This window comes from Miniopterus schreibersii (assembly GCF_964146895.1).
Source record: "Miniopterus schreibersii genome assembly, chromosome: 17".
NCBI classification, from domain to species: domain Eukaryota; kingdom Metazoa; phylum Chordata; class Mammalia; order Chiroptera; family Miniopteridae; genus Miniopterus; species Miniopterus schreibersii.
This window is the reverse complement of record NC_138117.1, coordinates 14,318,195-14,331,372: the sequence shown is the minus strand read 5'-3', so window position 1 is coordinate 14,331,372 and position 13,178 is coordinate 14,318,195. Positions and strand designations below refer to the sequence as shown.

Sequence of the window (13,178 nt, the reverse complement as noted above, 5' to 3'; positions counted from 1 at the left end):
CCCAAAATTGTGGAATCAATGAGTCTGCACTGATGAGAAATGGAAGTCTTCAACATTGAGGGGTGACATACTGCTAGAACATTCTTTTGGAAGGTTGAGGATGGGGGAATTGTCCTGAAAAACAAAACTCAAAATGTATGTCTCTTTTTCCTAATTCCTTCTCTTCTGCTTGCGTCTGCTTCCTCCCAGGTTATGAGCAGCCGTTTTCTGCCCTATGACAACATCGTCACTGACGCAGTGCTCAGCCTCGACGAGGACACCGTGCTTTCAACTACGGAGGTAAGCGCCACACCCGAGGAGGGGGCAGTGGGCTCTTCAGGCCGTTGCCCCAAACCCCCAGGTGCCAGGTCTTCTTTTTCCTGGGCCTTGGCCAAATCGGAAACATTTCACAACTTCCTGCAGAGTTGGCTTTAATCAACCCAGTTCCTGTGAGCACCTTGCTACCCCCAGCACCCTGATGAGGGCATCTTCCCCTTTGTTTTCTCTGCTAATTGGCTCCTCATTTGCATGGCTGTACCTCACCTCTTGCCTCCTGCCTGCCCTCTTTTTTGTTTTTAAACAGCACAGCTGCTGGCAGGCATGCAGAAGAACCAATGGGAGGCACCTGTTTAGCATTATCTTGAAATCACACTGTCCAGTGCAAACAATCCCCTCCTGCCCCAGTTATCTTAATGCCTGTGTGGGCGTGTGTCACCTCTGTTAGGGAGCACTCTTCTGGGCTCTAAAGGCAGTTTTTCTGTCTTGGTTTCAAGTGCTCATTTTCTTTCACCCACACAAGAGCAAACAGTTTCACTTTAAGCAGAGATGGAGGTCCCTGCTATTTCAGACACTCAGGTACATGTGCCAAAAATAAGATGGCACAGAGAATGTGTGAGGAGGAGAGAGCAGAGGAAAGACAGATACAGTAGAAAAGCAATTTTTACAACCTTACTTTAAACCATGCAGGGGACCGAAGACAGTTATATAAAAATGTAGTATATTGGAAATACATTATTAACGGTAGCTGCTAAAAAGTCTGGAGACCTAGCTACTTATACCTTCCCCTCCTCCTTTTTTCCCCCCTTTTTATTATGATCACTTTCCATTTAAACATGGGCATTGCCCAGCATGTACTTTCCAAGGGGCCAGTCTGATTCTAATGGCCCGCTGCCCACATAGCAAGGACTTGGGTTTACCCTAAGCTACCAGTCACAGTGTCTTTCTTGAAATTCCACCGATGCTTCCAGTTTCCATCCAGTGGCATTGAACATGCGTTACTTGCAGGGTCAGCCTAAATAACCCCAGGACAAAAAGTGCTGGGCCTCACCTGGGAAAATGCTTTGTGTTGCTGAAGCTCTATAAATACTTGGTGAATGAATGACTGGAGGGATGCGTGCTGAGGGGATTAAAGAACGCACAGCCAATTGTGTCATGTGTAAGTCTCCAGGAGAAAGGGGTAGGAGGAGAAGACATGCTTCATGTTCAAAGGGAAAGATAGCTGTGGAATACAGGGCGCGGGACGCCCAGCTTGCATGCTTCTGCTGCTTCCTGCAAGGGATGCTGGCATCCCAGGAGCACATTCATTCAACAAGTGTTTATTGAGGGATTTCTTTGTTCTGGTCTGCATGCCAGGGGCTTTGATTGTTACACGGTTCCTGCCTGTAGCCATCAGAATCTTGGCAGCAAACAGAATTCAAATCAGGTGGTTCAAATGAAGGGATTTAGGATTATTGAGAGAGGTGGGTGGGGTTAAAAGGACTCTACGAGCAAGAGTGCGGCACCTGGCCAGTAACAAGAACAGGACTCAGCTCCTACCCCGAGGCTTGGAGGAACCAGGAAAGGAAATAGTGTTTCCAGAGTCCCTGAGAGCGGGAACTGGGGAGAAGGGGCTGCCCTGCAAGCGCTGTGATCATGGAGGGACATGGCAACTGCGGGAACTCCGGTGCCAAAGCTGGGAGGGAACAGGGAAGAAATACCCTGACCTCTCTCCCTGTCTCACCTCCATCCTGCTGAAGGCTCCCACTGACCTACCCCGATCTGCCACCAGCCAGCAAGGAAGACCAGGTTGTGCCGGCCAGAGCCCCGGCATCGGGACGTAGAGCATAGCAGCAAGAGCAGAGAGGGGGTCTCAGAGCAAACAGGAGAAGCACCGCGTTGCCGTGGTGCAACGTATGGTCACAGTGAGAGCATGTACCCAAGTCATTTTCCTGTGTCCCAAAGTACTGATTCTTCACCTTACGTCTTCCCCTGGGCACAAGGCAGTTAGTCTCCCTCTAGGATTTGCTTCGCCCGTCCCATGTGAGATAACTTCCAGCTGCTGTGTTGCAGCCGCGTGCTGGTGAACTTCTGTTCAGAGAACAGCGCCCCCGGCCCCTCGGTGCACACTGGGAGGAGCATGTGTTGTGTGTGGAGTGATTAGAAGTCGCCGTGGGTTGAAAATCATATGCGAATTGAGAGGCTGGCAGCCTGGGTTACTGCGGCCTGTTGATCAGTGGGGTGGTTGTGTTGCCTAAAATGGCCGAGGGCAGGATTTCTCTTTTCTCCTTTTTCAGGTGAAGAGATGTTGGTTCATTTTATTTCTTCTCTAAGGATTCTTGTCTTGTTTAAATGTCTTTCTGTAGTATTAAGGAGAGATTTTTTTTTTAAACAGCCTCCTTTAAAGGGTATTAGATGGAGTTGGTTTATAGTTATTTACATTTATCTGGGTTGCTGCGAATTCTCAAAAGAAAACAGCTGTTGGTTTTTACCAGAAAAGGCCAGGAGCTGACCTTTGCCTTCTTTGATGTGTTAATGATCTGCGTGAAAGCAGAGCTATCACAAGAATCATGGTTTATTGGAATTTACTTTTGAGTTCCTTTGAAATGACTTGAAACGGCTCTGAGATAGTAAGAATCCATGTGATGAAAATACCCCATCGGGTTCTCTAGCAGTTTCCAGTGCATGTGTTTCCTTTTCAAAGTATGATGGAAACCCCAGAGTGCTGACAGCCAGGCTGATTCTTAGAAGATGAACTCGATAAGATCCTGTCCCATAGGTTCGTGCCATTAGCATTTGAATACCAGTGACCATATGCAGATTATCACAACCGGATTTCAGTTTTTTGGCACAGACTGTCCACTTCCCTGCTGTTTTTAACTCTGAGATGCCCCATGCCCCACCAAGCTTCCTTGATGGTTGCTCCACCACCCTGTTTCCCCCCACCCCCTGATGTTATTGTTTGGGGGAACAAGCTATGTATGTTGTTAAGGCTTTCTTATCTTGAAATAGGACACCAAACTCGATTTTCATAAAAATTTGAACTTATGGCTGCTTACAAAAATGATGACTTCTGCGCTGGCCAATGTGGCCTAGGTTGCCGGTTCGATTCCCAGTCAGGACACATGGCTGGGTTCGGGGCTCCATCCCTGGTAGGGGGCATGCAGGAGCCAGCCAATCAGTGTTCCACTCTCACATTGATGTTTCTCTTTCTCGCTCCCTCTCCCTTCCTCTCTCTCTCAAAAAAAAAAAAAAAAAAAATTTGCTTCTAACTAAGCCCCCAAAAAGTCAGAGATAAAAGGACCCTACAGATCACCCAGGCCAGAGTTTCCCCAAAAAGTGGTCTGTGCACATTAAATAGTTTTACATGGTTCATGGCAAGCATGCATTTAATTTTAACACTTCTATATTTACTTTAATGTTTGTTAGGAAATAATGTGGCCTGCAATTATATGTAGGATTTCACTGACATGTTTACCTAGGATGAGGCTAGTGAGGAAAAAAGAAGGAAAAGGCAGTTGAAAGAAAAACACTAAGTGATTGAAAGTCTGGTCTGGGAATGTGACAAAGAAGGAAGGATGTTATGCAGATGATGAAAGCTTGGGAAATGCTGATCTAGGCTTATATGCCCTGTCTCTTCTTTTAATTGAGGTAAAATTTACATGACAAAATTGACCATTTTAAAGTATATAGTTAGTGTGTCACGGTACATTTACAGGCTGGGTAGTCATTACCTCTGCCTTATTCTAAAACATTTTCATGACCCAAAAAGGGAACCTCATACCCATTAACGGGTCACTCCCTAACCTTAGGAACCACCAATCTGTTTTCTGTCTCTATGTAGTTGCATATTCTGGACTTGCATGTAAATGGAGTCTTATGCTATGTGACCTTTGGAGTGTGGCTTCTATCCCTCAGCATCGTGCTTCAAGGTTTGCCCCTGTAGTATAAAATGGATCACTATTTCATTCCTTTTTATAGCTGAATAATATTCCGTTGTATGGATATAGCAAATTTAGTTTATTTATTCAGTAGTTGACATGACTGGGGTTGTTCTCACCTCTTGGCTGTTGTGAATAGTTATTTGCTCTACTCTTGAACTTCTTGAGAGGTCACTGTGCTGAGACTTGAACTATTGGTGGAGCAAATGAAATCTCCATTTTCATTGCTTATCAAGAAGAGGTAGAGCAAAGGTTGTGGGGTGAATGTGTAGCCTGTATAAGAGATAAATTGCTTCCAACACTGTAGCAACGGAGCTAAAGGAGAGGCTATGAAAACAGTACACACCAAATCTGAAACCAGGTGGCCGGGCTTCAGATGCTGGCTCTGTCACTTACTAGCTCAGGCAGGTTATTCAAACCTCCATATACCTTAGCTTCCTTTTCTGTAAATTTGAGAATATAATGTTACCTTCTCCCAGAACTAGGATTAAATGAGTTAAAACGCGTGAGTGCCTATAACCATTGTAAGCATTACACAGTTATGGGCATTGTATGATTGTTTGCTATTACTATTTTTACTTTTACTTTCAATATTGTTTTATTTATCATCCATCAGATAATCATCGGAAGTCCATTGTGAGCTTACGCACTTGAAAACAGACCATTTGCTAATTATAAATGTTAGTTCATAGCGTATTCAGAAGTCCCTGCTTTGGGTTGTCATAAGGGCTACAAAGTCATGTAGCTGCATTTCCTTTAAAATGCTCCTGTGGCTTCACTTGGCCTCGTTCCCACTTATTCTGGGTGGTTTTCGGTGTGGATGCCTCTGCTCGCTGCCTCTGGCGCTCCGCAGCTCCCAGCCCGAGAGGCCTGAACGCCGCCTCTTGTGATGTCTGCTTTGTGCTCCTGATAGACCTTGGGCATCGCTTGAAACATCTTTTCTCGCGCTCTCAAGAGGATGCCTTTCTTTTGGGCCCCTCGGCTTTGCTGTGTGCGGGTGTGATGCGTGCTGTACACTCGCACCCTGGGCGTCTACAGGAAACCCCCCGCTCATGAAGCAGACACACTGTGGCTCACGAATCTGCCGTCACATGCACCTGGTGGGGGAGGAAGCAACTGCTTTTTGACTTGTTTTCTAGCTTGAACGGACGGGATTTCTAAAAGACATGTCAGCAAATGTCCTGTGTGTTTTTCTTCTTCTTGCATTTCTGCAGTAATCGGAAGTTTCTGTAACAGAAAACATTAAAATGTACATAATTGTGGGGCAAAATGTCAAGCAGTCAGTTTAATTTGCTGATGAATGTGTGGGAACCGATGTTCCGCAACAGTCTGGGGTTTCGCCTTGTGAATTAGCAGGAGAAGGTAATGTTTTGTTGACACTGCTGATTGCTTGTTTGGCCTGTGTTCTGCCTGCAGGTGGATTTTGCCTTCACCGTTTGGCAGAGCTTCCCCGAGAGGATCGTGGGGTACCCTGCGCGCAGCCACTTCTGGGATAACTCTAAGGAGCGGTGGGGGTACACGTCCAAGTGGACGAACGACTATTCCATGGTGTTGACCGGAGCTGCTATCTACCACAAGTGAGGAATTTGCACATCTCGTGTGTTTAGATTTTTATATACTCCTTGTATTAGTTTCTGACTGCTGCATACGTAGGGACTTGAGCCAAATCTTGTTAATAACATTAACAGAAATTAATCTGCATCCCCCTTTAAATTTTGTTGATGTGACCATCATGTGTCTTTGAAACCAATAAAAAATCGTGGCTTATTGCATTTCCAGAAAGTATGGTAAAGTAACATCTCCAGTTCATCTGAAGTGTGAAGACATCTCAGGGTGTATTGAGTAACTGAATATTTAGAATTCCAACTACAAAAGTAAATACTCAATTGAGTTATCCACCCCCCCACCCCCCACTGGCACCATTCCGCTTGGGATTTACCTTTGAGTAAAATAGAAAAATATGCCCCACCTATGATGGTCTTAGATTCTAACAAGGGGAGACGCAATATATATAATAATTCTATAATATGTTAAGGTGAGAAGTTACATAGCAAAAAGGCAAAGTAGAGCAGATAAGGGGTCAGAAGCAACAAAAGAGAAAGAGCAGATTAGGGGGTGGTCAGGGTGATCCTCGTGGAGCAAGTGAGATTTGAGCAGAGACTTGATGGAGCAGAGGAAGTCAGCTGAGAGAATGTGGGCAGGAAGAGTGTTACGGCGTGGGAAACAGCTGGAACAAAGGCCCTGAGGCAGAATATTGGAGGGATATCAAGAATATCAGTGTGACTAGAGAGGAGTGGAAAGCGATGAGACAGGTCTTGGGAGCCCAGATGCAGGATCTTGCTGTCCACCATGAGGACTTGATTTTCCTGTCAGTGACATGGGGTTTGAGCAGAGCAATCTTATGTTTGAAGCATCCATTCTGTTGAGGATGGTTTCTGGGGGCCAGGATAGGAGCAGGGAGACTTATTGGGACATGATTGGCATTATCTAAGCAAGAGATGATGGAGCCTGGGACCAAAAAGTGAGCAATGGGTGGTAAATAGTGATCAGATTGTGGGCATATTTTGAAGATGCTCCAGCATGATGTCCTGACAGATTGGATATAGAAGTTTTTTGACCTGAAGAACTAGCAGGATAGAGTGGCCATCAACAGATAGAGAAAGCTGTGGGTGGAATAAGTATTAGAGGACACTCAGGAGTTCAGTCTTGGGCTTCCTAAGACATCCAGAGGGCTTGTTGAAGGAGGTAAGGGATGGAGATAACATTTGGGAGTTGCTTGCATATCTGGTTTTTAAAGCCAGGGCAATTGGGTCAGATTGCCAAATTAGTTCACGTTCCTGACTCAGTCATAAATGAAATCCCCACTCTTCTGATCGGAGGTAAACACACCAATCTTAACCTAATCTTTTTTAGTAAAGAATAGAGAATCTTGCCATATCAGGGGTAGAGTTGGAAATGCTCGCATTTAAGCTGGCTGAACCTTCGTCTCAAGATTCGTCCTCTTGGAAGTTCATTGTTCCCTTTCCTCTTGCACTGCCACTTACTGTATCTGATTTATTCAAATGTTTTTTCCTATAAATATAGACTATATGTCCCTCCAAAAAATAGTAGAATGAAAATAATTCAAATTAATATGGGTTCTCCAGTGATTGGCCACTAGATTAATTAGAGTTTTGCTCTAACTGTTGAAATATATGGTTTATAGGCCACAAAAATAGAACAGTATATTGTTGGATTTAGAGTTATGGGATAGTCTTAAATACAGTTCTGCCTAAGCCAATAATTAAAATTGTAAAACATCTTGTAATGATTTATAGGTTACGTGTAAGTAACTATCCTTGCCATCTAAGTATTCTGTTTCTTACCAACCACCCTGATATTAAAAGTTAGGCTGGACAAGCTATATCTGCATGTATCTCTGTACCTTGTTTCTTTACCTATAAAATAGGGTAATAATAGTACTTACAGCATAGATTTCTTATAAGAGTTGGATGTGGCATTTGTTGTAGAGCACTTTAGAATGTCATCTGGCATAAAGAGGGGGGCAAAAGTAGGCTTACAGTTGTGACTACTTGGAATAGAGAGTGTATTCTTGTATTATTTATTTATTATTGTATTATTTTCCATATAAATAGCTATAAACTTACTTTTGCCCCATCCTGTGTAGTAAGTACCATGTAAGTCATAGTTATTATCATCATCATCCATGATATGTGTTGAGATCCAAAGAACAGGTATGTGTTTTCTGTCAAAGAAGGCCACCATATGTAATGATGGCCCCTCGGGAAATGTCCTTGGTTTTCACAGATATTATCACTACCTGTACACCCATTATCTGCCAGCCAGCCTGAAGAACATGGTGGACCAGCTGGCCAACTGTGAGGACATTCTCATGAATTTCCTGGTGTCTGCTGTGACAAAATTGCCTCCAATCAAAGTGACCCAGAAGAAGCAGTATAAGGAGACAATGATGGGACAGGTAAGAGAACTTGCTCCCTTGCTTTGCTTGCTGGTGGTTCACCTGGAGGGAATGAGGACTTACTGTTCCTCTACTAGGCATAAAGAGGAGACATAAAAAAACAAAAAACAACACCCCACATCTAAAGGCTCTGAGAGAGAGCATGGTTGGCACATGGATAATTGGGAAGGCGTAAGTCAAGGGTGTCTTTATGTCAAGAATATATAAGCTTTCTGTGTGCCCAGGTATTTTCATATATATTATCTCATTTAAGGATACAACGTTCCTTTAATATTGTTTGCTCAGAGAGTTCTATGAACTTCTCTGAGGTTATATGCTGATGAGGGAACTCTATGACACATGATTTCTTAGGGGTTGGTTTAATGGCCACCTCATAGATTTGCCTAATTCTACCAAACCAATATTTCTAATAATTTTGCACTTCTTTTGGGGACAAATCTAAGTTTAGCCATAGGTCTAACTAGATGTGTCTAATTAAATATGTACTGTATCTTCCCATCAAACACATTTGTTTATTGAATGTTTGTATGACTGGTGAAGTACATATTACACTGGAAATATATCTTCTCTAATATGTTGGTTGACCCAAAATAAAATCTAGAGACAAAAAAGTTACCTGAGTGATTCAACAGATTTTTTAAAAATTCTTTTTAAGAGAGAATAAGAATGAGCTTAAGCTCTTGACAGTATTTCAATTTGCACACTGCCCTGAAGGTCTTGCCCTTTGGGAATGAGTAGACCCATCCAGAGCTCATACCAATTTAGGAACAAAGTGACATGTCATGGGGATTGTCTGCTCTCTATGAACTCAACTGGTCAGCTTAACTTGATTTACCAAGCAGAGTACTCCTAGGACAAATGGTAAAGGGTGGAACCTAAGTTCTGTCCCTTTCTAGCCTTGAACAAGTAATTTTAACTTCCCTGAACCCACCTCCTCATCTATACAGTGGGGATGTGATTACTAGGAAGAGAACTTGACCAGGTTGTTGTGAAGCTTGAATGAACTTCATGAAAACACTTAAGGAGTCATATTTTGTTTGTTTTTCTGCTGCTCGGAGGTAACTTGACATTTGTATTTACCTTCAATGGTTACTTTCAAGCATGTTGACACTTGTTTTAAAGTGACTCTGAGTGATTTTCACAGTAAAATGTACCTTCCGATGAAAAAATTTTCTAACAATGCATGAGGATTCAAGCACAAGGACCACACACACACACACACACACACATCATTAAACAGTTGCCTAATTACATAAGTTTGTGTTCTGCTCCCATAATTGAGCAGCCCACCTTTTCCTAGTTACATAAAAACATGGTTTTAAAGACATTGTGCTTAGTTCATCTATTTAAATTTCAGCCCTCAAGTCATTTAAGGCTTCCTTTCAATCAGTGTCAGTCATTCTCATGGTCTAAAACCATTTAACCAACCTTAGGGGCAACGCAGAGAGCTAAAGAGATGGTACCCATCATTAACAAGAAAGCTTTAGAAAACTGTCTTTGAAACCACAAACACACTGCTGGTCATAATATTTGACCCCGACTGCAGAGAGAACTTTTAGATTTAGTGACTATAGTAGGGGAGGTTCAACTGGTAAGTCGTGTACCAAGCAGAGAATGAGTCACTCAGTATGAACTGTTGTTTGCGTGTGTGTTTAGCAGTGGGGAAGGAAAGCAGCATATCTTGGGAAAACCTTCTTCTGGGGCGGGTAGAAACCAGGATCAGTGCTTGGGTTTTCATCAGGCACAAGGGTGGGGAGGTATGGGGTCCCAGCCAGCCCCCGAGCTCTGCCCCATGCCAGGAGGCTGGCTTGGTTTTCTGCAGTGTCTCCACGTCCCCTGGCACTTTGCTCACTGTCTTCCCTGTTTCTCTCCTTCCCCAGACTTCCCGGGCTTCCCGCTGGGCCGACCCCGACCACTTTGCCCAGCGACAGAGCTGCATGAATACGTTTGCCAGCTGGTTTGGCTACATGCCGCTGATCCACTCCCAGATGAGGCTCGACCCCGTCCTCTTTAAAGACCAGGTCTCTATTCTGAGGAAGAAATACCGAGACATTGAGCGACTTTGAGGAACCCAGCCGAGTGAGGGAGGGGAAGCGAGAAGGGACTGAGTCAAGTGCTCTCTTCCCAGTGCAGATCCGCTCAGCCGCGGAGCCAGATTGTGCCAAGTAGCCAAATAAACTTACCATGAACAGAATGACAAAAAGGCCAATGAGAACTCGACTCCTGGCTCCTGGGACTGCTCCGGACTGCTCCAAACTCACCTCACTGGCTTCTATGTCCCAAGACTAGGTTGTGTACAGTTTAATTATGGAACATTAAATAATTATTTTTGAAATGATTGCTATGCAGGTTTAAACTTTTTTAATGATCAAAACTATTAAAAACCAGAGTTCTTTCTTTAATCAAAATTGTGTTGGTTGTGACTGTTTCAAAGCTGCTGCTCCTCTCCCCACAACATCATTGTCAGTGGTCATGCAGGGTTTCCCGCAGTTACAAAAGCTCCAGCTTCACAGACAACACAAGTCACTCTATCCAGTGTCCAGAAATAGTTGAGCATAAGTTAAGATAAGTTCATTATTCCACTTTGCCAGTGCAAATTGTTTTCCACTTTGAATTTGCAGATGCCCTTGAACTTTTATCTCTAAAGTGTCGCTGCATGCGAGAAAGTATTATGACTTCCAGGTAGACAGTTCTAACTGAAAACTTTGAGATATGTAAGTATGATAATCTTTTTCATTGGGGGAGTGGGGGGAGCGGGGGGAGCTAGGACCAAGGAAATGCTAGTATCATTAACAAATGTTCAGTTTGCACAAGGAACCATCCATACCATCCACCAGCAAGCATGCTAGTGAGATGGAAGTACTGAAACACAGCAATTACCCAGTTCTTTTCAGAGGTGGGGGCTACATTCTACATGGGCCTACGTTTACTTAGAGCTGGGGAAGGCTTTCGTTTAAAGGCAAAGGAAGTGTATTGAGAATGAGTATCTGGAGAGGAACAGATTATGGGCAAGACAGGCTCTTTCATGTTTGTGGAAACATCAAGTTTCCGAGCTTCTCTGTTGAGAAAGAAGTAAGAAGGTATCAATTCTCAGCATTGAGCATGAGGTGATTGCTGAGAAGTAACCTCACCATTGGGACCTGGATACCATTTTTGGTCAACATTCTTGTTTTGAGCAAGAATCTGGCACACATAATAATCAGAAACAAATGTGAACACTGTTTTATTTCATTTTCATTTTTAAATCTGGTGACATTCACTTGTGCTTCTTGTTAAAAAGAAAGTTTCTATCCCTACAAATGCTGCTCTGAGCTTCTGATTATTGTAAAACTGCAAATATAAGCTGAAATATATATATATCACTTAACTCCATTGTAAATGATGGAGAAGAGACTTCTGATACTAAATGCTTTCTTCTACTTGGAAGAGGCAAGAGAGGGTAGAGAAGAGAAAGACATTATTGGCCCTAAAATCTTTTATGCTGAATAAACAAGCACTTTAGTCGTCCCCCACCGCCACCTCACCTCATAAATTTATTTCCAATGTTGTTTAGAAGAAAATTCCATCACAGAATGATGTTGAAATAACTTCAAGTGCCTGGCTTAGGTCAGTGGAAACCATAAATCCAGGAGACTGTAACTCATCCTTGCTTTGTAGACATCTGGAGGAAGAAGAGGACCTTGCAATGAGAGTGCAGGGAAGGAAGGAGCTGTAAATGAGTGAAACAAGGTGTTTGCAGAGGTCCAAAGAGGTGACACAACACACTACCTAGTGACAGAGCAAAGACTGGAGCCCATGTGTCCAAACGCTGTGTTGTAAGTGGCTCGCAGGTAATGAAGTCCAATGAAAGGGGCTTTCTCTGCAGCCTCGTGACTCAGAACAGTTCCTAAATCAGTCTGTCATCCAATTTGACCCTGCTTTAGCCCACTCTCAAAATGGGACAGTTTCTTCTAAGTGTATGTGATTATCTCATATATTTGTTGAAAAGTAGTTCTTAGGTCCACAGTCCTTGCCACCTTGTTTCTTTCTAGCAGATGCCCAGTCTGATAGGGTTCATGCCACTCAGGCTGCCGCTCTCGATGACTTGAAGGGGTGGCAATCCTTATTCATCTGGCCTTTGCAAATTTGTACTTAAATTAATTTTTTGGGCTGCCAAATTAGTCGTGTATCTTTCTCCTTTGCAAAAATGAATGCAGCATTTTGTTCCAAGTCCCCAAGCCAACTTGAAACTCGTGTGTCTTCTTGGCTCATAGAGCAAAGTCCCCAGTTGTACCAGCCAGTCACGTGACGGGATTCAGGGGGCTACTTTGCCAGATTTACCTGTCACATAGCTCATGGGGCATATTCTCCACACACAGTGTATGTTGTGTGAAAAAAAAAAAGATGATAATTATAAATGAGAACAGGATCTGACACACTTTTCAGCCACTTCACATCTCCATGGTATCATTTTATATCATTCTCTGAGAAAATCTCTTTGGGATGCTGGCTAGTATGTTCTTTTACTACTTGGAACATACAGCTGGGAATTGAACAATGCTTAGCAAATCAGTGAGACCCAACAGTAAGATGTAATTTTAATTCACTAAGGAAAGAGCTATATTTCACTGCGGCAAGTTGACAAATCACAGCCATCTCTGTAGGATGTCAGGAGCTATCTCTCAGCCAACTCGAATGATAACCAGAGGTCCCTAAGTGGGCCAACATGAATTGGTAAGAAGCCAAGAGCAGAGAGCGCAGTGCCAACCATGTAATGAGTTGCATGCAGAAACTCCAGAGAGGACTGGACCACTTATGATTTCCACACAACATCTTTTTCCAGTTCCTCATTAGGACACACGATCTTAAAAATAACTTTTTAAGCTGGTTTATATAGTTATATATATCTATGAAAAGTTTTATAAATATCGAATCAAGCTTGCATTATATTTAATATACTTTAAGTATATCACCTTTGTTGAAAACAATGAAACGACTCAGCACTGAGACTGTACAGAAAAGTATATGAAATAATCATTGCTGTC

General features: G+C 43.1%; 1 protein-coding gene across 1 annotated transcript in view; it reads left to right on the top strand.

The window, feature by feature from the left end:
* EXT1 (exostosin glycosyltransferase 1) overlaps window positions 1-10,562 on the top strand; it is a 236,154-nt gene extending 225,592 nt beyond the window's left edge. The window contains exons 8-11 of the mRNA XM_081116455.1: window positions 190-279; window positions 5,592-5,752; window positions 7,983-8,154; window positions 10,035-10,562. Of these exons, the coding sequence (XP_080972581.1) occupies window positions 190-279; window positions 5,592-5,752; window positions 7,983-8,154; window positions 10,035-10,220 (609 nt within the window). The 3' untranslated portion in view covers window positions 10,221-10,562. The remainder of the gene's footprint in view (window positions 1-189; window positions 280-5,591; window positions 5,753-7,982; window positions 8,155-10,034) is intronic.
* Window positions 10,563-13,178: the final 2,616 nt, after the last annotated feature.